Raw genomic sequence first — 25,169 nt, 5'->3', positions numbered from 1 at the left:
ACACCATAACACCATGGGCCAGCCATGAACAACACATTGAGTAAAATAATAATAATAAAAAAAAAAAAAAAAAAGGAAATTACAATGATATTATTTGGAAAATAGGAATTTGTTAAAGGTTTTTCTTCCAATTAACCTGTGTCGGCACGTTCCACTTGTCACATCCTCGTCCTCTGCAGGAGCAGTCACAGAACTTGGAGAAACAGTGCTGCTGTGGGTCTCCAAAGAGCAGAAAAACCTCATTTTTGGGTGCATCCCATCTCCTCGCACCTCCCTGGAGCATCTTGACAGGGGCCCAGAGGGTCTCAGGCTCTTTCCCTACAGGGGTCCCTTCGTCTCTGCCCCCAGTGCCCCCCGAGGACGTTGCGGCCGGGGTGGCTCCATCCCGGGGCGGCTTGATCCCGGGACGGCTGGATCCCAAGGCAGCTCCATCCCAAGACGGCTGGATCCCGGGACGGCTCCATCTCGGGACAGCTGGATCCCAAGGTGGCTCGATCCCGGGACGGCTCCATCACAAGGCAGCTCGATCCCGGGACGGCTCCATCACAAGGCAGCTCGATCCCGGGACGGCTCCATCACAAGGCAGCTCGATCCCGGGACGGCTCCATGGCTGGGATCAGGTACCAAAAGGCAGATCCAGGTGAGGACAAAACGCTGCTTTGAGGTGGCCACGCGTGGTCCAGCCTTCGCTCTCCGGCTGGGACGCAATTAGAGGCACCTCGGGGTTGTGGGGCGCAGCGAAGGCAGGACAAGGAATGGGGTAATGGCCAGAGAAGGGCGCAGGGTCTCGGGCTGAGGACCTGAGCGCAGAGGCTGAAAAAAAGACGCGTTCGGCACAAGTAGGGAGCTGGCGAATGGATTTCTCTTCGGTCAGGGCTTGCTCCTCACCGCACCTTCGGGCAGAGCCACCATTTGGCATCACTTACCCCTCAAAAATCAGAATACAAAGCCATCCCACTACGCGCCCCGACCCTGAACCTTGGTGCCCGATGGCCCCTGTGGCCACTAGCCCAAAGCCAGGGCCACCCAGCAGGAACATGGGAACACGGTGGAGCAGGAATAACAATTCCCAAAACCCAGCCGGGGGCCGGGATGCCGCCGTGGGCAGGATGGGGGACGGTTGGGTTTGGTTTGTTTTTTTTTTTTTCCCGCTCTACAAAAGGTATTCCTCCAGTAAGACACAGCTTGGAAAATGGTGTTTATTGGTATTTATAAATACAAACAAAAGGAAGAGTCCATTTGAAGACGGATAATTGACTTAAAAGGACACTGTCAAGTAGTTCGAGCTACCTTAATGCTGTCACCCTGTTTGGAAATTAATAATAATAATAATGCTTTGGGTTCTGTATTGAGTTTTCCCTTGAAAACTCGGCTCTGTCACAAAGAAATCAATCAGCCCACTACACCCTGGCTTACGAATCCGTTTCAGCTCTCCCCTGCCACAGTATAAACTAAAACCCAAGTGTTTTTCCCCAAATTGTGCAAATCCTGCGATGGCCGGGCGCTGCCCCCGGGCGCACCCGCCGGATCAGTCTGTTACACCGCGGGAAGGGCCAAGATCTTCCACCACCCCGAAAACCAGAGCAAGGAGTCCCCGCACCCCCAAGGATAGGAAACGCGCTCGCTGGGGAGAGCGAGCAAGAGAATCCACGGCGCTAAAGAGGATTTGAATAAATAGAAGGGATTAAAAGCGATCTACGGGAAAGGAACCGACAGTGTCCTTTTAACCGCGGGACACTGGATTTCCTCCCAGCAGACCGTGCCGCTGCGGGATAAGCCGGTACAGGTGGGATGGGGAAATCTGAAGTTGGAGGAATAAGGGGGATACAGCTTTGGTGGTGTTAAGCGACCCTTCTGCCTGCCTTGGCAGCTCAGGCGGCGATAATGGGTGGGAAGCAACAGACCTGGCCTCGAAGCAACCCCCCTGGTGAAACCCCAAGCCCCCCACCCCCCGGATTCTCCGGCGTCACGGCGAAGCATCGCTTCCTCGGCAGCTGGGATGGCTCCGGACTCGCTCCTCACTGCCTCGGTCAGCCGGGAACTATCCATAACCACGCGTCCCCTGCGGCTGGGAGAGCGCAACTCCTCACACGTCAGCTCGACACCCCCAAACCTGCAAAGGGTTTGGGCGAGTCCGGCCCCGTCAGACCCTTGGCACCTGCCCATCTCTTCTCGTGTTTCGTACGGGGCATCCCAAACTGCCAGCATCCAGGAACGCTGGGAGCGCTGGTACGTGCTTCCCCCGGGCTAATCTCGCCTCCAAAGCAGCCGCTACGAACATGTACCCCCGACCGCGGGGAGGGACGGGCACGCCGTAACCCCCCCCTCGCAGCCAGACGGTCCCTTCGCTGGGGCAAACCACTTACCTGCGGAAGACTCAGCAAAATCCCCCAGCGCTCGCCCCTCGGCGTACAAAACCGGGGCAATAATCGAGGGTGTATTCGCAGCTGTTCCTCCCAGTGAGCCGTTATTTCTTGATCGGGGCAACAAGCAAAAAGATTCTACTTTGCTTTTCCTTGGGGGCAGGATGAAGGGTTGGGAGGGAAAAGACAGGAGTAGGGAACTTACGGTCACTGGAACAGAGACTCTTAACTTTCTCCCTATATCAAGAGAGTTATATTCTTGTCACTGGGATTAAAACCTGAAATGCAAAACAAATTTGGACACCCAATCGCTGACAAAAACCGGCCCTGAAGCCTACAAGAGCTCAGCCCGCAGTGCAGCTCGCTTGCCATTTCAATATCTTCCCAACGGGTCATCACAGGCTCAGGCTTCTAATGGTAAAAAGTACTTTTTTTTTTAAAAATTGAAATTATCAAGTCCTAAATTTCATTTGGTAAATCTTAAAAAAAAAAAAAAAAAAAAAGACTGAATTAGAAATCTGTAAAAAAAAAAAAAAAAGCAGGATGGAGGGAGGGTAAAAAGGAGGGTAAAAAAAAACGGAGCCTGACATTACAGATTTCAAGCTACATCACAACAACCTAGGAAGCCTCTGAGCTGGATGCTACAGGACACAGAAGAAACGGATGAACCTTCGATGTGAGCATGCTCAGGGTGGTCAGCAGGGAACGGGAAGTAGAGAAGCGCAAGTAAATCATGTCTCACAACTGCTGTTTCATTCCCTCGCTGAAAAATGGACACAAAACTTGTTGGGATTTTCAGGTTTCGGTTTTGTTGGTTTTTTTTTTTTTTTTTTTTTTTTGGGAGGGGTGGTTTTTTTGTTTGTTTGGTTTTTTTTCTCTTCTGGACAACGGATGCAGGGTTAAAGCATGTTCCTTCCCTCTCCCCCTCTCCCCGTTTCAAAGGATTTCAGTTACTATTCCAACCTCAACAGCAGCAACAGTCATTCTGGGTTCGCAAAAACCTCCCCTCCTTAGCGCAACGATTTCATCTGAGCATGCCCAGCAGGAATGGTTCAGAATTATCCCAATCCACCTACAGAAAAAGCCAACACAGCTCCAGCTCCCGTACTGCGGAGTTCATCAGTTTGCTGGAACAGGTGGGGTGTGTATATGTACGTGTATGGGTGGCTACGGGGGGGCCTGGAGCCACAGCTCTGCTCACTGGCCCTCCCAAATGACACTGGTATCGCTTTCCTTGAAGATACTGGTGTCCACCGTAATTCTACAAGTGTAATTAAATACTCAGTTTGCAAAGGCGACCGCTTCCAGTGTCATAGGATGATGCAGCATCTGCAGAAGCGTTGTCTGCTGCCTCCGACCGAGGGAGGTGGAGTCACAGGCGCGAAGTAGGCATGGACTCTAATGTTGGGTAAATGGGTCTGGAAAGACAAAAACAAGGTGTAAAGTGACGCGGGCAGTGGCAGCGCAAGTCAAAGCAAAGCTGAAAAGTGCTCAGCTTACTCCTCTTCAGACTGCAGCCTAAGGCACATATAAAAACTATAGGTGAACTCCTTTTCCCCAGTGTGACCGCCCCCCAGCCTACTCTTGCTGTTATCAGAAAACAGAGTTAGAGGGACCAATTAAAAAATGATGCTCTCCCCGCCCCCCAAATCCTGCGGTGGCGGCGGGGAACGGAACATCTAACCGTACAGACGTGTCCCCTCTTTGCAAATCAAACGTTCTCATGGCTCCTCTTCCACACAGGGAGACACAGACCCAGGAGGGAATCCCTGGGACACGGAGCACCTTAGATGACCGACAGCTCGTGACAGAGCGGCTCTGGCTCTGGCCCATGCTCCGTCCCCCTCAGGGCCACGCAGGCTCCCCGACGGCAGACTGACCGTTAGAGGATCAGCCCCAGTTATTAGAGGGGAAGGGTCAGCGTAAGAAGCATCAGTACAACGCGCGCTATCATCCACCGCGTGAATTAGCACCACGGCACATCTGCTGCGGCACAGGCTCGTGGTCCCCCCGTTTAGAAGAGCGCTGGCACCTACGAGCACCTGCAAAACGCCGACTTGCACGCCAGGTCTCCTCTGTTCCCTCCTGCTGCTGCTCAGCGGACGCAGCGATTACCTCTCCTCCCTACCAGCTACTGTTCATCATCCCCATCCAACCTTCCCAGTGCACCACAGCCATTAAATTCACAGCTGATGGGTCTCCCAACACTTTAAAAACGAGCCCAAGATCACGAGGAACGTGAAACCTCAGCCCTCCCCACCAGATAACGCGTTCACGTCACAGCCTTAGCGGTGTTTTCATTTTTTTTTTTTTTTTCTTTTTTACCCTGAGTCTCTTGATCCCTGCCCGCGTGATCTGCTGACAGTCGTACAGTTCTATCCTCTCCAAGCTGTGGCAGCTTTTCAGGTGCTCCAGGGAGGCGTCAGTGATCAAAGGGCAGTTATCCAGCTCGATCACCTCCAAGCGATCGTGTGCGCAGGCGCCGTTTCCCAAGTGACGAATCCCATCGTCCGTGATCAGCTCACAGTGGGACAAGCTCTGCACCCAAACACAGCAAGTTAGCAGCCCTGGTCGTCAGCAAACAGAAGCCAAAACCCTGCCGGGAGATGCTGTGGGGCAAGGGAGAAGACGGCCCCGCGTTTCACAGGTTTGGACTGGTTTGCCACGCTGGTTTTTTGGCCAGGTCTGGGCTCCCTCTTGGTGCTGGAGCCACTGCCACGCTCCGGATTGCGGGGGCTGGGCTCCGTGGACCTCAAGGACTGAAGTGCCTGCAAGGGGAAAACTCACAACCAAAGCACGATGGGCAAGAGGGCTGTGAAAGGTGGGAGCACGGGGCCAGGAGACAGGACGGATGGAAACAATTACCTCTGCCACCGAAAAAAACACTTTTGCAAAACCCGTGGCCTTGCGCATCACGGGAAGGACCCTGCCACTGGGTCTAAGAACCAGCAGAAAGACAATGTCACCCACTTGGTGCATTTTTTTTCTGGGGGGGGCTGCATGTTAAAAGTTCTTGAGGAGGAAGTATTCCCGAGTTAGGAGGTAGCACCAGCCTGTGGCTTCGTCGAGGGGCACAGCGTGCAGAAGGGATGCCACCGCTGCCTGCAGCCCACCTCCCAGGTTTTCTCGTAACGACAATGGACACAGGGATGCAGAGGAGATCGAGACTAAATTCCCAGAAATTTACACCCAGGGGAACATTGCTTTCCGGAGCCAGCAAGCTTTCCAGCTCTCTGTTGCCCAGCTCCACGCTGCAGGTGAGCGGGGCTGCAGCCTCCCCCCACCCCGCTACGCTGAGGGGTTCTCTTGGGCTCGCTGAGGACAGCCAGAGGCTGGTACCGGGAGAATCCAGCATCCCATAATTCATTTTCAGGCAGCTGCGTGTGCCTGGCCTATGATTCACGCTAGCAGTAGGGGAGGGACAATAGGTTCTTCGGGGTCAAGTTTCTAGCCGAATTCTTCCAAGCCTTTGCAACACGTCTATGAAGTCAAAGAGACAAATCCCCACAGGCAGTGCTTGAAATCCCTTTGTTTACAGAAAGAAAATGCTGGAAGTCTCCCTGTAATACTCACCAGAACCTGAAGCCGTGGACAGTGTATGGAAAGCTGGATTAGCGTACTGTCTGTTATCTGGAAAAGAAGAAAAAAGCCTTTTCACGCTGGGTGTTTTGCACAAGGACTTATTTCCCTCCACCACCACGGAAGAAAAACTGCAAAACTTTTGCCTGATCCACGACAATGCCCCACAAAGTCACTTTCCTGAGCCCCTCAGGAACAATTCTCCCGTGTGCCCAAATTTCAGATGTGCTCCCTTATAGAAAACTCCTCACGCCCTTAAAGGACAGGTGAGGCAGAGGCATGGCTGGTTTTTTGAACTTCCCTGAGTAGCTCTCACTACCAGCTCACAATTAAGGGAAGCCAGCGAGAGCAAAGAGACCTCTTCAACAATGTCTCCTAAGCATCTGTGTCTGAAAGCACAAGAGGTGCTCAGTTCCCCTTCCAACAGCTTGGTGGATTGCCCAATTCTTCCTCTTTCTTCTTCAGGAAGAGAGAGAACTCAACACAACGCTTTTCTAATCCAAAAGAATTCCGAAAGGAACTTGCTGGCATGTCTTTGTTCAGCACAAGTCAGTCCAAGGACACTGCCTAATTTTGATTCTTCCTTTATTGGGTTAACTTTAAATCGCTTCCTGTCTGGACTAGTGTAATTTCCTCTTTTTATCTCCTGAATTTCTGCCCTGTAAACATCAGGAAGAACAGAATACCGGGGTCACTCAGTTCTCAGGGCGGGAAGCAAAATCCTGTTTTCGCCACTGTCTTTATCCGAATCGATTTCCAATCTATCCTTAGGGTGAGAGACCTCTTCCACGGGATCTTGAGTAAATTCAACTCTTTTCCCTTTATATGCGACTTCACAACGGTTAGGAGGTTATGGCACGCACCCTACCTCCTCACAACTAACAAAGACAGCTGCAGCTCAGGGTTGTAAGAGAGGCAACAACAAGAGCCTCGTTACATCCCACCCCACTGCCTTTAGGAAGGCTAATGATAGCCCGGGCATCCCACTTTTCTTTCAACTTGTTGCCAAGTCCTCTATAAAATCACTGCTGTTCAAACCATCTGGCTACGTTTTTTCAAAACAGAGGTAACTTCCATTATTTCTGGCAAGATAAGTAGCAAAACCTTCCCTTGCCTTAGGCGTAAAGCCCCAGAATAAGATCTTTACCTTGTGCCAAGGGTCACGATTCACACACCTCTTACACGACCTTCAGGACACATCTATTACTCTTAACGATTTTATTCCTTACAGCAGGAGTCATTACTATGAAATACAAAAGGACCCAACTACAGAAGCAGCATTTTCTTATCCAAATACATCTGATCTTCTCCCTCAGGATTCTAAATCCCGTTCTTATTTGCAGACCTTCTACCACTTTTTCACCATCTTTCTGCGCTGTTGTGACTTATGCTAAAAGAAAAAGAGCCCAAGGTGGCACCTCCTACCTGGACGCACTCTTCCAGGTCCATTTTTTCAAGTTCATGGCAGTTCTAGGAGCAAACAAGACCAAACACACAAACTAAGTGCAAAGCTCAGGCACCAACACAAATAAACTACAATACTACAGTATTATTATTATATATACAATACTACAACTACAATAAAGAAAGTTCTTTTTAAAAATGAAGGGGTTTTCTCCATGAAACATCACGGCTGGAAGGAAAGACTGCTCCTTCTTTCCAAGCAGCACCAAGTATAGCAAAGGGAATCCAGCAGTTTCACTTCTTTAAAGGCATAGATGTTTGGTTTTTTATTCGTAGAAAGGTAAGGTAGTTAAATTTAGGGTCGCCTGTACACAATACAGATTAATCTAGAAAAACAAACAGTGAAGTGTATAACTCCCAAGTATTTAATATTTCACATAGTTTGGACACACATCCTCCTAGATGTGTGGGTCAGGACAATGCCAAAGATTATATACAACCTAAATTTTAGTAACATAGCTTCCCCTCAAATGTCGAGCTCAAAACCAGGACAAGAACCGACGTTCAAGAGAAAGCTACCGCTTGTTCGTATCGACCACGAAAAGAAAGCAAAGGTACTCGATGAGAAAATGGAAACGAGCACTTACCCTAGCTAGAGTGGTAAAGCCCACGTCTGTTAGTTGAGAACACCTTGCAACTTCTAATATTCTGCACAGAAAGAATTTATAATAACCATGGTGGAGTCATTTTGCTTTTCAGAGTGTTTCATTAAAAGCTTCCAGCAACCCAGAAAAGTTTGACCCGGTTTTAGGCTGTGCTCTCTGAGAGGATAATTTGCAACAGAACATCCACCCTCTATACCTGAGCGTTGGTCACAGGGAAAGAAAAAAAGAAGTCAGGCTAAAAGGGAACTCCACAGGTCATCCAGTCCGTACCCTGCTACACGTGCTGGACTGAGGTGCTCTTTAAAAACCTTCATCGCTGGCCACTCGACAACCTCCCCGAGTGATCTCCTCTGGCTTTCACCCCAAATACAGATCTCGTCGTGAAAAAAGGGTGTAATACACGACAACGTGGCAGATGAGCATTAGAGAATAAAGATTTAATGCTGCAACAGAAGAGCGTGAAGCCTTCTAAGGAGGTGAACTGCTTTAAAACTTTCTCGCCGACAGTCACCACAGCTCTCCAGAAGTTTCCTTCACAACATCAACATACTCCTCTACCTTGACAGAAAAGGACGCCAGCTCTCCTAAAGGGCACTGCACGTTTTACCGTATGGAGCTGAACGCCCTTAAGCTGCAGCTGAAGCTCAACATAAACACAGAAACCAGTTGGAAGCAAAACTGTATTCTACCTTCCTCTTTCCAAACTGGTTTCCACACGCTTGTACGCTGCGCTTTGTACCCGTAAATCTTGACATTAGGTATCACAGAAAACAGTTGTGTTTTGTTTTCCCCTGGAAGATACGTGTTTTGTGCCATTTAATACAGGCCACTCAGCTGTTGGCTGTCAGATAACAAAAGTTGTCTCTTCTTTCTGCACCTGGCCATTTTCTGAATTATAGCGAGGTCTTCCTGAAGAAGCTTGTCCTAATAAAAAACTCTTAAAAAGTAAAAAAAAAACCAAAAAACCAACAAACCCAAACCCAAGCACCTGCAGAGATGTCGCTGGAAGCCCACTCTGTCAAGCATTGTGCACAAATTCCATCTGCTACAAAACCATCCTGAAAAACCTGTTAATATCACATGCCAGGAGGAAACAATGTAGTTCAAACGCGTTTTCAGTTCTCAATACAAAAGTAACCTAAGCTCAACTGTTTTTCATAAAAGAACAAAAGTAGATACACAATGGTGTAAAAGGAGCCTGCTAGTAAGCCTGTCTCTCTTGGCAGCGCACACCACCACGGCATGGAGCTCTTTTACCACTGTTTTACTCGCACGAGTTTAGAAACCAGAAGTTTGGGAACAACTCTGATCATCCCATAGCTGGAAAAAACTGAATGATAGGAAGTGCCCTTTTGGAAAGGCCTTCGGTGTCTACAATGGCTGAGATCCTACAGGAGTATGTCACCGAGATCCTTTGCTCAACACGCAGCGGGTCGCTGGAGTAACTTCAGGGAACACTTACCTAAGCCTCGGGCAGTTCTGTCCCAGGGCGTTCAGGATGGCATCTGTAATGTTAGAGCAGCCTGAAGCACACAAGGATTGTAACTTGTGGCATCCTCTGCATATTGTAATGAGACCATCATCTGTTATTTGCTACAAGAAAAACAATAACAACATCACAAGCCATAACGACGTAGGTGGAGGTGCAAGGCACTGCATAGTTTCCTTCTCAGGCCAAGTTACGCTTCTTTTCACCACCCCCACCCCCCCAAATGCCTTCAAATATTTCACTGGAACTGAAAGAGGATAAGCCACGTTGAAGTGACTTGTCAACATTCAGAAAGGGATTCCACATGCACGGAAACGTTTCCGAGCTGGGCTACGTGAGCGATGGGGGGAGGCACGGTAGCAGCAAGCCCAGACTAGGTCTCCTGCCTTCTGTGCCACTCTTGCTTGTAAAGACCTCCTTGGCTGAAACTCAAGACATGAAAGCACCAAAGAGTCAGTTACACCCCCCCCCCAAAAGAAAAGTTGTTTTCACAAACAGCTTTTGAAAGATACACGCCAGCGGTTTGGGACCAAAACCTGAAGCGGAGAGCCAGGCTTACAGCCAAAATCTGGTTAAATTCACGTAAAAAACAGACGGTCCAGCAGCTCTGTCGATCCACTGCATCCCCGGACACACGGGGTCTGTCCAGCCCCATGTGCGCTGCTCTGGGCGGGGGACAGGGCACAATCCTGCTCCAGGTTCCCCCACGTAAGCAAGAGCACAAGGGGCTGGTACTCAGGGTGGCTGCACCAAGGAGCCGCCCGGGATCGAACGATGCGGGCAGTGGGATAAGGGACAAAAGGTGGCAGAGGCTGCGCATGCTGGAGGTGAAACCTCACGTCATCCTTCGGTTCTGGATTTTCAGAGGCAGCCAGACTCAATTCCCACAGAAAAACACCAACCTAGGGATTGGCACCGCTTCTTTTAAGATAGCAAACAGCAAGCCCGCAGGCTGGGAAGCCCAAGTTCTGGAGGGAGGTGGAACAGAAACGGAGCAGAACTTGGTGTTTTCGGTTAAGGAGATCAAGAACCTTATCAGTTTTCTTCTCCCTTCCACCCGTTTGCCCCTCAGAGCCCAGGCACAGGCCTGGAACATGCTGACAGTTCAGCTCCCCCCTTCGCAAGTGCCGAGTCTCAGATGGATGGGTACCAGTCTCTCGCCAGTCTAGTAACTGGTAAAGCTACTCCTTAAACAGGAGTGGGCAAGGAGAGCCCTGCAGCCTCCCCAGGCCTTGCCCACTTCCATGGAAAAGGAAGAGACTTGCCCAGTTACTCACTGCGTCAGATGGTATGTACAAAGAGCCCATTCCAATTTCTTTTCTGGCATAAATATACATTTTTGGCACCGCAGAAGAACCCGTTTAGAGCCCTTCTGTGCAGGGAAACTGCATTTCTTGGTTCAGTTTTATAGAGAGCAGAGGAACCGCCTGGCTGGATCACCACACAAACACTCCAGCCCAATGGAAAGCATTTTTTCCAGCTAGTCCTGCAAATGAATTTAGAAGCCCCGTGGGCAGGGCAAAGACACGAACAATTCTGACAAAATGAATGCGACGACACTGACTGTTTCGGGGGCTTATCCAGCATCACTGAATGCTACCGAAAAGCTGGCTTTCATCAACTATTTTTACAAGTCTCGTAAATTTACAATCGCCCCATCTGCACAGAGGCTGACGTTTCTGGGATGGAGCACATTCTGCATGGTTCTGCTTAGAGATGGCCTCTAAATGCACAGTAATGGCTGAGCTGGGAAATTATAGGAAGCTTTACTTACTAAGCATGTTTGAAGGTTTAAAGTCACCAGTTCGGGACAATGTGCACCAATGTATTTCAGAGCTTCATCCTCAAGCTGGAAAGAAAAATTGAGAGACTGAAGCAGCCTGTTAAAACTTGAAGCCATCTTCAATATAAAGCTTTGAGAACAATAATGCATCTGTGGTTTGGTTTGGATACCTATGGGGGAGGAGGGCAACGCACTGCAATCTCGAAATACACAGCAATAAATGCATGTCTTTCCCCCCCCCCCCCCCTTTTTTTTTTTTTCCCCATCTTAGGAACAGAGTTCAAAGACCTACACCACTAAGTTACTGATTTAAAGAAAAGCTGGTCTGATCAAACATGCATCATTAGCAAAGCAAGTAGTGAAATCAAAAACTATTTACAGGGATTAAGGAAACGCTTCACCAGCAAGGGCCCGTAAGTAACGCTATTTGGAGTTCCAGTATTGCAATATAAAAATAAAGTCTTATTTCAATGTGAGGAACACAAACATAGCCAGGTTGCTTTCTGATGATAAAAAAGCCTGCTATTCTTAAATCTATAAGAACAGATGGCAAGTAATTGATAACAAGGATGTATTGCCATCAATATTACTCATGACTCCATAAATTACTAGAAACTCAAGCTGTTTCTATGACCTGAATTCTCAAAATAGGCTGAGATTGTTGTATCTTTAATCAAGTCATTTTTACAGCCATGTATACCCATCTCACGTATTAAAAATCCAATGGTAGTATAAATTTAGAAAAACTACTGACTATAGCCCTTGCAGCTGGGTTTTCTCATGCACATAAGCAGCGTATTAATGCCTTGCTTACCAAAAAAACCTTTCAGGACTTTCAGTGTCCACGCACAGGAGAAATATGCTTTTTCCATACACAGCAAACAAAAATGTCACTTCCTGACTCATACTAAAGGAATCCCTACTCCCAAGGGGAAAAAAAAAAAAAAAAAAAAGAAAACAATTCCAAAACAAATAAGCCCTGTCAATGTTCAGGTACAAGGACCTAACAGATCACAGATCTTTTTCCAGGTCCACCTCAAGGCTCTTAAAATCTTGGGAGTCACTGGGTCACAGGTTTCAACTCCTGCAGGGTCAGTTTTAGTGTCCTTTTTCGAGGACAAGATTCTGAGATACCTTTGCTCCTTTCTAGCCTATCTGTCTGCGTTAAAAAGACCCCGGACTGCTTAAGTAAAAAAAAAAAAAAAAAAAAGAAAGAATTAAAAAACAATTCTTTGAGAAATAAAAAAAAAATTAAAAAAATTCTTTGTGAAATAGCTTTGCGAGGAGATCTGGCTCATTCAAAGAGCAACGTTTGAGGTTGATGTTTCCCATGCCCCAGTTCATAATTGATGTAACCCCTTAGTAAACTTGTAATACAGCTAAATCTTTAACACATTAAACTTTCCAATGATTGACCAGGTAACACAGTAAAGAGAGGTTCAAGGAAGTTAGCCTGAACAACGAGAAGTATAACCAGGGGGGCAAAAAAAACCCCTTTCAGCTGTAAAAGTTAGCGCACCACTTACATATTCCAAAGTACAAGCATCACAGTCTCTGCAACCTCTTTAAAATATACTTTTATAGCTCAAGCGCTATACGTTATACTTGAGGGAACAGTACTATGCTCCTGACTGGCTGCAGAGATGTCTTTTCAAAGCAGTCAAATCCGTGGTGATCCTCTTTGACTAACTAGAAGATCCAAAGGACACGTAGAGGAAATTCTATCAGCAGCGCAGATGAAAGTACTGTCACGCTTTCTAAAATTTTCAGAGCCTTCAGAAACGGATGGGTCTAGCCATGAATAACAAAGTTATCTCCTCTGTAAAAGTTTGCTCAATGTGTTCCCGACGGGAAAAAAGATGAATGATTCTACAGCGAGATACGCAAATTGTTCAATGTCCCACTATTCACGCTGAGCTTGAAGCTATTAAAGAATTTCCATAAAAGCAGTTCATCTCCAACAGACAGATTGTGAGTGATTTCAGTAACGTAACATTTTTGGAAATAGAAAAAGCCACAAGACTTCATCCCCATACTTTCAGTTACAGCAGAAATAAGCCAGCTGTTACCAGCGGAGCCGAGCGCTCTCCACGGAGCCGTACCTGCGTGCAGCCTTTCAGAAACAGGGCTTTGAGTCCACCGCAGCCCCTCACCAGAGCCTGGATGCCATCCTTAGTCACTTGGTCACACCAGGAGATATTCAGCTGTTCCAGCAGTGGGCACCCCTCGCTTTGGAGGTGAAAGGTAAAAGTGTGTGGTTTTGTTTTGGAAAGAAATCCTGCCTCAAGTCAGAATCTAGGCAATCTCCCATTTCTGGAACCCACGTGCGCACAGATGGACACCCGCACCCCACGCACCCACGGGGAACACCGCTGTCAAACATCACCTCCAAATGCAAAGAGCTCTCCAGAGACGGTACCAGGAGCTCTAAACCAGGGTATTAGTAGGGTCAAAGACCACCAGTTTATCCCACTTTGGACACCTCCCAGCTCCTGCCCAAGGACAGATGCTACGGGCTTTCTGGATCTGAATATAACCAAACAACCCTCAACGAAAACCAAAATTAGGGCTGATTCCTGCCACGCTGCTGCTAACTTCCCAGGTGTAACTTTGCATTTGCAAATAGCTGCCAGTAGGAGTAACACTCAAGTGTAATTTGTAATTAGGAAGAAATACACATGCTATCATGGATTTAAGATAGCTGCAGCTCAGATTAGACCACATGAAACTAGGCAAGGATGAAGACCCTCAAGGGAAGGAAAAACCAGGCTCAAAGTATTTACTGTAGTGACAAAAACAATTTAATCATTCATTTGTTCTTTCTGTGGTTTCCTCTGGTGTCTAGATTCACCCTCCAGTATTTTTTCCCCCATGATACAGCTTTCCTCTATTTTCTTTTACTCCACTGGTATATCACTTGAATTATTTAATTGTTTTTTAATAGCTTGGCCTCTATTGTTACCTTTAGTGTTTTTTTTGCCTCCTTTTCTCTGTCCCAATATCTTCCCACCAATGTCTGTCTGTCCCTTCCTTTTCTAGATTACTTGGCAATTCCATTTAGCAGATTTAAGCAGTTATATGTCTCCTAAGCAGTTTAAAAAGACAAATAGTCACATGCTGGTGTTCACCTTCTAGCTCTGTAAACAATTGCTAAGTACGCAAAGGTACACTTACAAGGAAGAAGTTGACTGTTAGTAAACGAGCATTTTAAAAAGGCAGACTAAGACTTTTGCCTCCCCCAAAATCCCTCCTCCAAGACTTTCATAGGGTATAATTCTTCTTCCACTGCTAATAACCATCAGGATGGATATAAAAAAAGTTTGAGGGCAGCTTTTCATAAGTCTTCCTCCTCCGTGTGGGCAAACCAGGAGGCACCACGTGTGAATGCTGAGCTCTGGGCGGGGGGGATGCCTGAATTCTAACGACGGTTAGACCTCAGCCTACGTCAGTCTCCTCCAAGGCACACACAGGGCAACGGTGGGTCACGCTATCTGCAATCAACCGGCAAAAGTCCACGGGGTTGACTCCTACCTCAGTGCTTTCAGAGACAGGTTGGTTATGGAAGTGCAGGAAGCCAAATCCAGGTGCCTGAGCTTAGAGCAGAACTTACTGAGGCTGGTACACGTGCTGAAAGAGAGCATACAAGACACACTCACAGATTTATTCGAAGCCATACACGTTTCATATAACACGAATCACATTATCTATTGCACGCACGAGCCTGGCCTTCCCTTAGAAAGAGAGATGGGAAATATAACGTGGTACACACAGAAAAGGGGATGGCAGGGCAAACGGAGAAAAGAAGTTTACTCACGCATCTGTGATCTTGGTACAGCCATTGAGGTTCAATACTTCAATATTTCTGCAGTTCTGTGCAAATGTCCTTTATTAAAGGAAAGGGAAAACACAGCACTTTCAGGCAACGGTCTTCCAGATGTTTTACAACATTTGGTTTACCCATAACGCGTCAGATATGACCTTACAAAATCGTGTCTCAAACAAAATAGGTAAATAAATAAAATAAATACTATATGTTGCCTCGTAGCTTGCCTTGGGATTTCCCAGCCTAAAGGCAAAAGCTTGTAATTCAGTGTCAATTACGACTTAGCCTGTAGCAGCAGTTGGCATTATTTTAATGAGAATTGAGAACAGCAGCTACTATATGAAGTTAAAAAATTACAAGTTAAAAGATAAATACAATATAAATATATTATCAAATAATATATAATATTACCACTCTACATTTTAAGTTAGACACACAGGCTCAAGATCTCAGTTCGGAAGTGGCCATCGATTATTCCAGTTCTTTGTGGTAGCAGAAATAAAATCGTTCTTTATGTCACATTTAAGAGCAGAAAGAAGCCATACCACTACCTTAATGCATTGTCTCCCACTCCTAGACAGCCACGCAGGCTTAACTTCCGCAAGAAACCCCCACATCTTTTAGAAATATTCTCAACTACTCGGCCCTGTTGGAGACAGAAAGAATGACATTAAAACCCAAAAGTCACCCGGATCCTTCGAAAAGTTGTATGCAAAATTTTTGCAGATTAACAACAGTTTGTTATTCTAGGTAAAACAGTGCTAAGAAAACAAAACAGAACAAAACAAAAATATGCCATGATAATAATTCTAAGGCAGGGAGAGGGAGAATTATTCAGCTTCTGAAGATGGAGAGACAAGGAACGATTACCTAAAGCCGCTCAGGCTAATGACTGAGGAGTTTCCTCCAGTTCAGAGTTCCCAGACATGGACACAGACTACCCAAGAAAGAGGAAAGCAGCAATGCCATCGCTACAACACGGGCAGGAAGATTTACAAATAAGTACAGTCAATGTACTAGAAATGGCTATACTTAAAATTTCTACTCAAAACAGAGATGAGGCAGAACCAGCCCACGAGTTTTTATTCTTACGGGAAAACGGATTAAAACATTTGTGTTCAAGAGACCTAGAAAAACGCTTTTTTTAATTCCAAATTTGTCATCAAGGGAAGCCTCCAAAGACCCCACTACAAGCTAGCATTTACCCAGCTACTTCTCACTGTGAACGAAGTGCAAAAACCATTGACAGAATATTTGCATCAGTGTCCAGAAATTCAAGAACCTTCCCCTCTAGTCTACGTGCTCGTTTATCACAGAACAGGAACATCACTTGGTTCTCCAAGTATCAGTCGGCATTTAAGACCTCTGTAATCACAAGGCTATTCTTTTAGAATCTTTTTCTAGTCCATAAAAAAAAATAATAATAAAAAAATATCAAGCATTGGGCTCAGGACAATGTAATAGCACAACGGAAAACAGGACACCAGCTTAACTAGAACTCTTCACGAGCTTCTGGTGACATCTGGCCACTTGCTTTCAGGGGCTGGGGGAGCAGCTCCAGAGCTGTGGGGTGACCGAACACCTCCGGGGGGCTGAAGCTCGACCTGCACATCTGTGTATAGAAGGGCTGGAAAACTCTGAAACACCCTGTCTGTTTTCGCAATTCCTCTAGCAAGCCTCTGAATTCATACGCTTCGACTGGGAGGATTCAACCACATCTATACAGAGGATTTACAGCAAGTGATGCATTTACATTCCTTTAAAGCAGAGGTTTAGGAGATCAGAAAGCCTAGCAGGTACTTTTAGGTTAGGTACAACACATTCAAGCCTTTGGTTTGAAAAGGGGAAGACGGTGTTTACGTAAGGACATGTGTTTGATGTATAGAGTGGTGGTAGAGAACAAAGAGACAATAAAACCATGCAAAAACCACTCAAGAATGAGAAAAGCCTAGTTTGTATTCACAGCGTTCCTGCCTCTCCCTCCTACGCAGACCAACACGGCAGCAAGGCTGAGCAGCTCCGTCCACCGCTCCTGCCACCTCCAGAGCCCAAGCACCGCTTGTAACCCTGCTCTGCCTCTACCAAAGTAAAAAATTCTACGGCTCCAGAACCTCCAAGGCACGTTAAAAGAGAGAAAAGTATTTGTTATCAACAACAAAAATCACATAGTTTACCTCCTTCAAGAAGTCTCAGGCCACTTGGAGCCCTGCAAGCGTGCAGAGGTCAGTATCACAGGCTTGTGCCTCCATCCCCGTCTCAGCTGCTTAGGTACACAGCTGGCAGAAAGAGATTATTTTAACTCTTTCCTCCACAAATAATGTGTGTTTGCCACCAGCTCCCACACGAGGTGTGACTCGTCAGCCATCATCCAGTTTATGCCTATCTAGAAGGAGTTAATCTCGCTCTCTCCCTACTCCAACGTAGAGGATTATAACATTCCGATAGGAAATTTAAGGGTTTGCTTTGGTGGGGTTTTTTTTCTCATTGTTTTTCCCGATTAATGCAATTTTAATGTTAAGAACAGCACGACAACAGCATCCATTCCTATCGGTGCTGACTAGTTCCCACCTAACAGATTTAGAACAGCTACAACGAAGCATTTCCAAAGCTGCGTCTTTTAGGAATAATTCTGACCTCATCCCCCGAATTGCCTTCGCTTACACTTCAATTTTCAATATTAAAGATAGACAGGAAAGGACAGACATATTGCAGGCCATGTTTCCAAAGACATTCAGCCTTAATGGTCTTAAGTCAGTGCTATGTTAACATTTTTTTGAGCAAAAAGAAAAGTAGCCTAAATTCTGCTGTGCTGAAGAAGTCGTTTTCCACAAGAACAAACTATTCGACTTACTTCTGTTTTCAGAACACACACAAAAATACTTTCCTTCCACTACTACCTTTAAGTCTTGATACAGATATATAATTCTGTCCATTTTCAAAAGCTGAATGGATTGCCAAGACTTTAAAGACTCCCTGAAGCTAAGAAGAACTGAAATTAATGATTTCTATCTCCAGGGAAGGTAAAAAGGGTTACGCTGGGAGTATTAATCCATTCTAGGCTGTAATTACATTTTAACAAGAAAAATGGGTTTGTATGTCACTTAATTATACCTCAATATCCCTCTGGAAATCAAACAGGTCAATTCGCTGCCAGTTACTGCCATCCAGGGCCAGAACATTCCATGCCTTTATCGGGGGAAAAAATGTAAATGTGTTGTTAATATGAAAAAAAACGCCAGTGGGGACCTAGTTACAGTTTGTTCCTTTTAGAAACAACATTCTGTCTCAGATGGAAAAGCAACAAGTAATTACAGCCAACAAGGAAAACTGTGCAGTTACCAGAATTGCTTGCTGGGACCAGAGTCCCCTCACCTACACGGCTCACTCTTCACAAGTCCCCCAAGCAGGCAAGCCCGCGGCGCCCCCGCCACTTCTGCTCCCACGGGAGGTGTAGGTGCTGAGCCCAGGACAGGAGGCAGTGCTGGAGCGTGGGCATCTTCACAATCCTGGCTGGAATCTAATCCCTCTGCAGCATCCCCGGCTAAACCTTTAGAGGATGCTAGCAGGACCAAGATGAAGGATACCAGGACGTGGGCGAAGGATGCTAGCAGGACCAAGACGAAGATGAAGGATACCAGGACGTGGGCGAGTCCCAGAGGAGACCCTACACCAGGCATCTACACTGACAAGGGGGGTGATGCTATTCTGAGGGCGCGGAGGACTCGGTGGCGCTGGGACGCAGGACTACGCGGCGAGATCCCGTAAGCGCTGGGTGAGGCTGTCATCTCGCACACCTTCTCTCTTGCCTCCAGCAGAAAGAGGTGCTCAAGGCCGTTCCACGGCTCGGTGCACGGGGTGCCGCGTCCCACAGACGGAGGAATTCAAATCTTTGTAAGCTGTCCAGATAAAGCATCCAGCTCTTACCTGAGAACCACGCACCGCTGCCGGATTGACAGTGTTTACTACCTCTGACTTAAAGTGTGTGTTTTGTTTGATTTTGTTGGTGGTTTTGTGGGTTTTTTTGTTTGTTTTGTTTTTTGTTTTTAAACAAACAAATCTCATGTGGTTCATGCTACAAATGAGAACCAGGAACTGAAAGTTAGTAATTCTGCCCTTAATGAATCAAAAAGGTTGTCAACACACTACTATACTTGAAGTTTTAATTACGTAATCAAAGTAAACAACTAGATCTCATAATAACCGTGAGTCCATCGTTATGAAAGAGCGCATGTATATAGGCATATTTTTATACCACATCTATTACATGCACTGAGCTACATCTCCATCACAACATACTAGTTCTTGTGCATGCCACGTATACGCTCAGAACAGCCGGCAGCAGAACTGTAAGCATTAATTGATTTTCTGCATTTTAAATCTCATTGCTGGTATTTGTTTTAAGGTCTAATTATCGCCATGAGAAAAGCAATAGCTCCAGTGGAAAAGAAATGCATCAGTGGATGCAAGTTATAAGACAGCATATTTTAATGCGTAATGTGGGGAACATCACCTACAGCCTTTCTGTAGCTCTGTGCAGAGACTCCAGCCCTTTACAATACCTGCTGTGTCACATAATGACTAATACATTCTCGATGCCCTGTGGGCTGTGTAAACAGGAGCAAGCAACAAAAATGGGAGTACACCTTGGCACTGGGAAGTATCTGACAGCCCAATCTGGTCAATATTTTCCTGCTGGAGCGGGGAATTTCAGCTGGAAGACCTTTCACTAGAAGACCTATGTTATTCAAAGAACATGGGATGATAACTGTAATGCCTAGACATCACACAGGTTATTTTTTAGTGCAATTAAAAATGTTTAAGCATAGTCTTTTTTATTCTTACATACTCTGAAATAATGAAACAAATCCCACTTCAAGCCTGAACCCAAGGTTGATTGGTTTTGTACAGGTGGCACTCAGCACTGGCTCTGCCACCACGGTGAACACACCACTACAAACACCTTCCAGCGTAACCGACCTCCCAGTCTTGCTGTAGTAACGCTCCCTCTGTGTGTTATATTACATACCAGCAGGATAATGTATCTGAACAAGTATGGGAGCTCTAGATAACTGGACCTGCAGCTGGAGAAATTTTCCCAAGCGACTAATCCAAGCTGGATTTCATTAGCCGAAGCCCACCAAACTATGAGCTTCTTCAGAAAAAAAACCAAAAAAACCAACCCTAAACAAAACAGGCAACTCATTTTTTTTTTCTTCCATGCTTATTTCAAACTACCTCCAAGTAGAAAAGTAAACTTTCGTTAACTGTGCAGCATCTCTGTGAATCAAAATTTCTGTATCTCCACCAAAAACCACAAGATGCCATTTTAGACTCATCCAAGTTTGGTATTTTCATCAGCACAGGTCTCCTGTACAAACCCTGGCTGACCGGAGAGCTCCTGGGCAAAAAATCAGCCACCTCCCCTTAGTAACCTGCCCAGAGCCTGGGACACTGGCAAAATGGTATTCAAGCTTTGAGTCCCCCTTCACTGGTGCCATCAGAAATTTCTGGTATTGCAGCATGAATATGGGACGTTAAATAACAATAGTTGAGTTGCACAAAGCTCCCTGGTACAAATCCTCCCAGTTTGACATGCTAGGGAATGCTGGAGCAAGAGAATTGTCACGCAAATCCCATCAGCTGTTAAAATCCACCAGCAAGAAAGAAGGTTCTTACCCTGGAAACTTGAGCACAACGACACAGAGTGACCACATCCAGGAAAGAGAAAATTCTGTAACAGAAATAAAAGATACCTTATTGGTTATCTACATTGAAAACAAAGAGAACATGAAAAACAAAGCGGGGGGGAAAGGACTGGAGACAGCAAAACTTCTTTGTAATTCAGTTGAAAGCTGAACTGTGAAAAGAAGTGCAGACCTAGCAGTTAACAAATGAAAGCAAAACACACCACGGGGAAATAGCCACCTCGCACCTTGCAGTATTTACCGACAGCAAACTGAACGATTACTTATGGAGACAGGCTCTTACAGGTATCGGGTGGCTTTAACAGCCAAACGTTCAGGATACGGCAAAACGAGCAGCCACGTTGGGCTGGTTTGGCTCCCGCTCGACACAGGAGCCTCCCTGCGTGCCCAGCACCTCTGTTCAACAAACCCAATGTCTTTAGCAACAAAAAGCAGGCGGCATAATAATTAATAAATCAAAGCGATGCGCCAGCCTGATTTCGGCGCATGAATTATTTCTCCTTTTGCACAGAGCTGGGCTAAATATGAAGTGCTGTTCACGCAGGGGTAGGAGGAGTATTTTTCTCCGCAACACGGCGAAGCAAGTTGCACAGCCAGCTGATCGGTTCGGTTGTGTCAGTGCGGTGTCTAGGGGAGAGGCGCTGAGGATTAAGGCGATGCGGTCACTCCTCGTTGGTATGTCATTCCTCTGCCAGGGCACACCCAAGTGTTAAGGCCAACGCCCTGGTGTTGCTGTCCTATTTATTGGGATAAAGGAATTAGACGGCAATACTTTGCAATGCTATACTGGGCTAAGACATCCACGCTTTTATCCACGGCGTGTGCACCCTTCTCTGCGAACGCGAGAAGCATCGAGCCGATTTAAAGCTCCCAAATCTGTACCAATACATTATTTTCTGGTTTGTGGTTGTTCAAACAATCGCACGTCATAAAACAGAGAAGGTCAAGCGGACAGTAGAACGACAGTAAGGTCTCATTCTCTTTGACAGCCATTATAAAACCATAGGATGAAACGTTTTTGCAAAGGTAATACAAGCGTTTGACTACAAGAAAACACCTGCACAAATGCTTTGGTGTTTTAAACTTGAAGACCACCAAAATGTTTTGGCAAATGTTACCAGATGCAAGTGTTCAAGACATGGGGCAAGCAATTTTGTTCCAATGCTATATCCCGTTCTATAAAATACTCTTGTCAGATTAAGTATGGTTGTCCAGGAGAAATTCTGAGAACAAACAAAACTCCACTGTTCCAAAACCCTCCAGACCTTCTCAAGAAAACACTGTACACCCAGATCAGCGATCGTTTGGATACCTGCAACACTTGAGTCATCTCCCCACAAGACCATGGGCTTGAGGTGGGGATGGGTGTACACAGGCTTTCCTATATTCTCAGCAGACCTGTCTGCGCTGGGAGAGACTCAGAAACGAGGTGACATCATTGGCAGCTTGGTTTTTTTTGTGTGACTTCTAAACTTAACAAACACCTTCTACCAATGCATTACTGAAGCTCACATATTGTAAACAAGAAAACCGCATGTACTCCTCTCCCCAGAGAAGTACAAAGAATACATTTGAATAAATAGCACGGATACTGATAAAGCTGGGGGAAGAGGTGCTGAGAACAATGAACAAGCACCGTGTGCATCACTGATAAACCACACTTTGTCCTAGAGATAAACCATGAGGGGTTATCCAGGCTTTGGCCACTGACACCAAGTTTTGCTGCACGTTGATACGTGCCGCACACCTTCCCAGACACCCGTGTGTTTGTCTGTCGCTATATATAAAGAGCAAATCCTGGATTTTTCGTATTTTAGGAGAAGGCACAAGCAAGGCTGAGATGATACAACTGCATGATCAAGCTCTCTTGACCAACAGGTATATAAAAAGCACTTTAGAAACATCAATGATGGTGGTAAAGGAAGTTACTGACAGAGGATGAATGCAGATTATTTATCAAAACACAGATGCTTACAGGCATCATGTAGCTTAGAAAATGTTCAGTTAAGTCAGGCTATGGCAGAATAAACAGCCACACGCTCTCCTGTGTTTCTACACTGCCCAAAGACACTCACAGATCCAAGGAGCTTCATTCAAGATACTTCTCATCTCTTCCTTACGCACCTCATCATGAGACAAAATTGACAGTGACATGCGCTGAGATACATGCAGTTAAAAGGTCTGGAAAGGAGCTAATATGCAACGTAACACTGTTGTGAGAACCCACTTCTGGATTTCAGAAGCGGTTCCATGCTCACTGCTTACAGACAAGTCTTCCCCTTGGATTACATGGCATTTATTCCTGCATGTTTGTGAGCGCTGAGGATTTTAGCACAACTCAATGTACAACAATACAAGGAAAGCCTGGGGAAATGATAAAAGCTAGGGAAAATTCTTACTTTCACCCTAGATTCCCATCATAGGAGCAAAAAAAAATAAAAAAAAAAATCAAACTCCATGGGAACAGTGGCTAGGTCAGTAACTACATAAGCTTTCTATATTTTCATGAAAATTGCTTTCTCCATGGAAATCCCAGGCTATTAATAACCATCTCATCCCTCTATCAGGGCTCTTAGGTCTTGGCCAAATTCTTTTCTACTTCCTGCTCCTCCCTTCCCAGTCTACCCACACAGCAGAAGGGACGTCATCACAGCAGAACGCTTGCCCCTCTCACCTCCGAGGTTAACGCTGCTGAGCTTTGCCAGGAGTTCCCTGGCCTAACTCGCAGACTTTGGCTCTGAAGAGCTCAAGAGCATTCTTCAGTGTTTTCTGAACTGCTCTTGCATTTCTTCAAGAATATCAGCCAATGATTCAGCAGAATCAGACTGCAAAAATTCCTCTTTCAGCAGCAGTCACCACTCTGTTGCGCATTTTGGTCATTTCAGAATTGGCTCCGTGAACTGGAGAGAACAGCAGGAGCACAGCTGAAGTTTTGCAGGCACAATGACCCGAGTTAAATTTTCTACTGCAGCCCTGAGGACAGGATTTTTCTTCTCTAAGGAGCTGCTAGGGAACATTAAAAAAAACAAACAAAAAACCAAACAACAAACCCAACAACCCCAAACCCCCATAAACAAGCTGCCCACATGGCTAAGCAATGACTGAGCGGTCACCACCTTCCGAACGGGAGCACAGCACTGTCATAACTGCTGGGTCTCTTTTCAGCAAGCCACACAACGGGAGATAAAGCAAAGGTAATCTATACGTTCACCTGAAATCATACACATTCTTGCTAATACCCTACGGCTTGATTAAAACTGGACGCGACAATAGAAAACGTACTGGGCTGACAAGAAGTTTGGATGCAACTCAGTCAGCTCCAGACCATCTTCTCAGGAATCGGGGAACGCTAGAGAGGGGTCATCCTCCTGGAATTGTTCCAAAGCACCGAATCCTGAGAAAATAGCTACTGCTCTGGTCAGATTGAGTTTATCTGGTGAAAGAAAGCAGAGAAGAGTAAGTGGCAGCAGCATGAACAGTACTACTTGAACGGTTTTCCCCATTTTGCCATAGTAGATCAAAAGGCACGTAAGCTGGGATGTTTATTTTCACATCCAACAGACAGGATTTCAGTTTTGCTCACAGCTGACTGCCGTACTCTTACATTGCTCTTTTTACTCTTCAGAGTTGACAGTAAGAAAATAATCCACACCGATAACTTGATCGTCAAACAGTGATCACAGGTGAAGGCAGACCGAGTATTCCAAATGGGAATTAAAACAAGTCTGGTACTGCTGCAGACTAAATTGTTTCACTGCGAAGTAACTCCCCGTGCTCAGGGCTTTGCCTGAACAGTTCAGCACTGGACAATTTAGCTAAAACACGCTGCAGTTCGAGCATTTTTCAGGTTTCAAGCTCTTAATCCACTCAGGGTTTTCTAGGACTCCTCACTTTCCCACTGGCCCTCTAATTAGATTAGGGTCAAGACTCTAATGAAATGCCTGGATGCTGCAAAAGGCTTTGAGGTGAGCTAGCTTAGACCTTCAGCTTTCTAAAATTATCAACACAAATTTATGTCAGTGACCCACCGTTCAAGTGAAGTTTTGCTCCGTACTCGTTTTATGCCAACGGGCCAGCCAAGAGGAGAGAAATGTCAACTTTGCTGCCAACTCCCCAGTCCCCCACATGCTCTTGTCGCTTCCCGGTCCCCAGCAGCACTCGAGCTCCCAAGGAATAAATCGCCATGGGGTTTTGAAGGTCAGATGGCAATGCCGGTGCCAACGACTAGCTGTGCTGAAAACGGGCTAGCAGGCAGCAGCACGGCATAAAAGCTGCTTATGCCAGGAGAGAACTGAAAACTGCTTGACCTGCCCATGAACCACTAAGGAAAAGATGAACTCCCACAGCCTGGTCCCCTT

General features: G+C 46.2%; 1 protein-coding gene across 3 annotated transcripts in view; it reads right to left on the bottom strand.

Annotated features, from left to right (window-relative positions):
• Nucleotides 1-1,181: 1,181 nt before the first annotated feature.
• Nucleotides 1,182-25,169, bottom strand: part of FBXL20 (F-box and leucine rich repeat protein 20) — a 44,123-nt gene continuing 20,135 nt past the window's right edge. For 2 of the 3 annotated variants that reach the window (XM_055697467.1, XM_027805645.2), the window contains exons 3-15: nucleotides 20,783-20,837; nucleotides 18,218-18,292; nucleotides 15,658-15,752; nucleotides 15,098-15,166; nucleotides 14,815-14,910; nucleotides 13,386-13,512; nucleotides 11,275-11,349; nucleotides 9,474-9,604; nucleotides 7,994-8,054; nucleotides 7,368-7,412; nucleotides 5,937-5,993; nucleotides 4,689-4,901; nucleotides 1,182-3,781 (exon numbers count right to left, since the gene is read on the bottom strand). In XM_055697467.1, coding sequence (XP_055553442.1) covers nucleotides 3,674-3,781; nucleotides 4,689-4,901; nucleotides 5,937-5,993; nucleotides 7,368-7,412; nucleotides 7,994-8,054; nucleotides 9,474-9,604; nucleotides 11,275-11,349; nucleotides 13,386-13,512; nucleotides 14,815-14,910; nucleotides 15,098-15,166; nucleotides 15,658-15,752; nucleotides 18,218-18,292; nucleotides 20,783-20,837 — 1,207 coding nt within the window. In that variant the 3' untranslated portion in view covers nucleotides 1,182-3,673. The remainder of the gene's footprint in view (nucleotides 3,782-4,688; nucleotides 4,902-5,936; nucleotides 5,994-7,367; nucleotides 7,413-7,993; nucleotides 8,055-9,473; nucleotides 9,605-11,274; nucleotides 11,350-13,385; nucleotides 13,513-14,814; nucleotides 14,911-15,097; nucleotides 15,167-15,657; nucleotides 15,753-18,217; nucleotides 18,293-20,782; nucleotides 20,838-25,169) is intronic. The other variant, XM_055697468.1, reaches the window with a different exon arrangement.

The sequence above is a fragment of the Falco cherrug genome, chromosome 20, assembly GCF_023634085.1.
Source record: "Falco cherrug isolate bFalChe1 chromosome 20, bFalChe1.pri, whole genome shotgun sequence".
In the NCBI taxonomy this organism is placed as follows: Eukaryota; Metazoa; Chordata; class Aves; order Falconiformes; family Falconidae; genus Falco; species Falco cherrug.
This window is presented reverse-complemented; position numbering and strand designations above follow the sequence as displayed.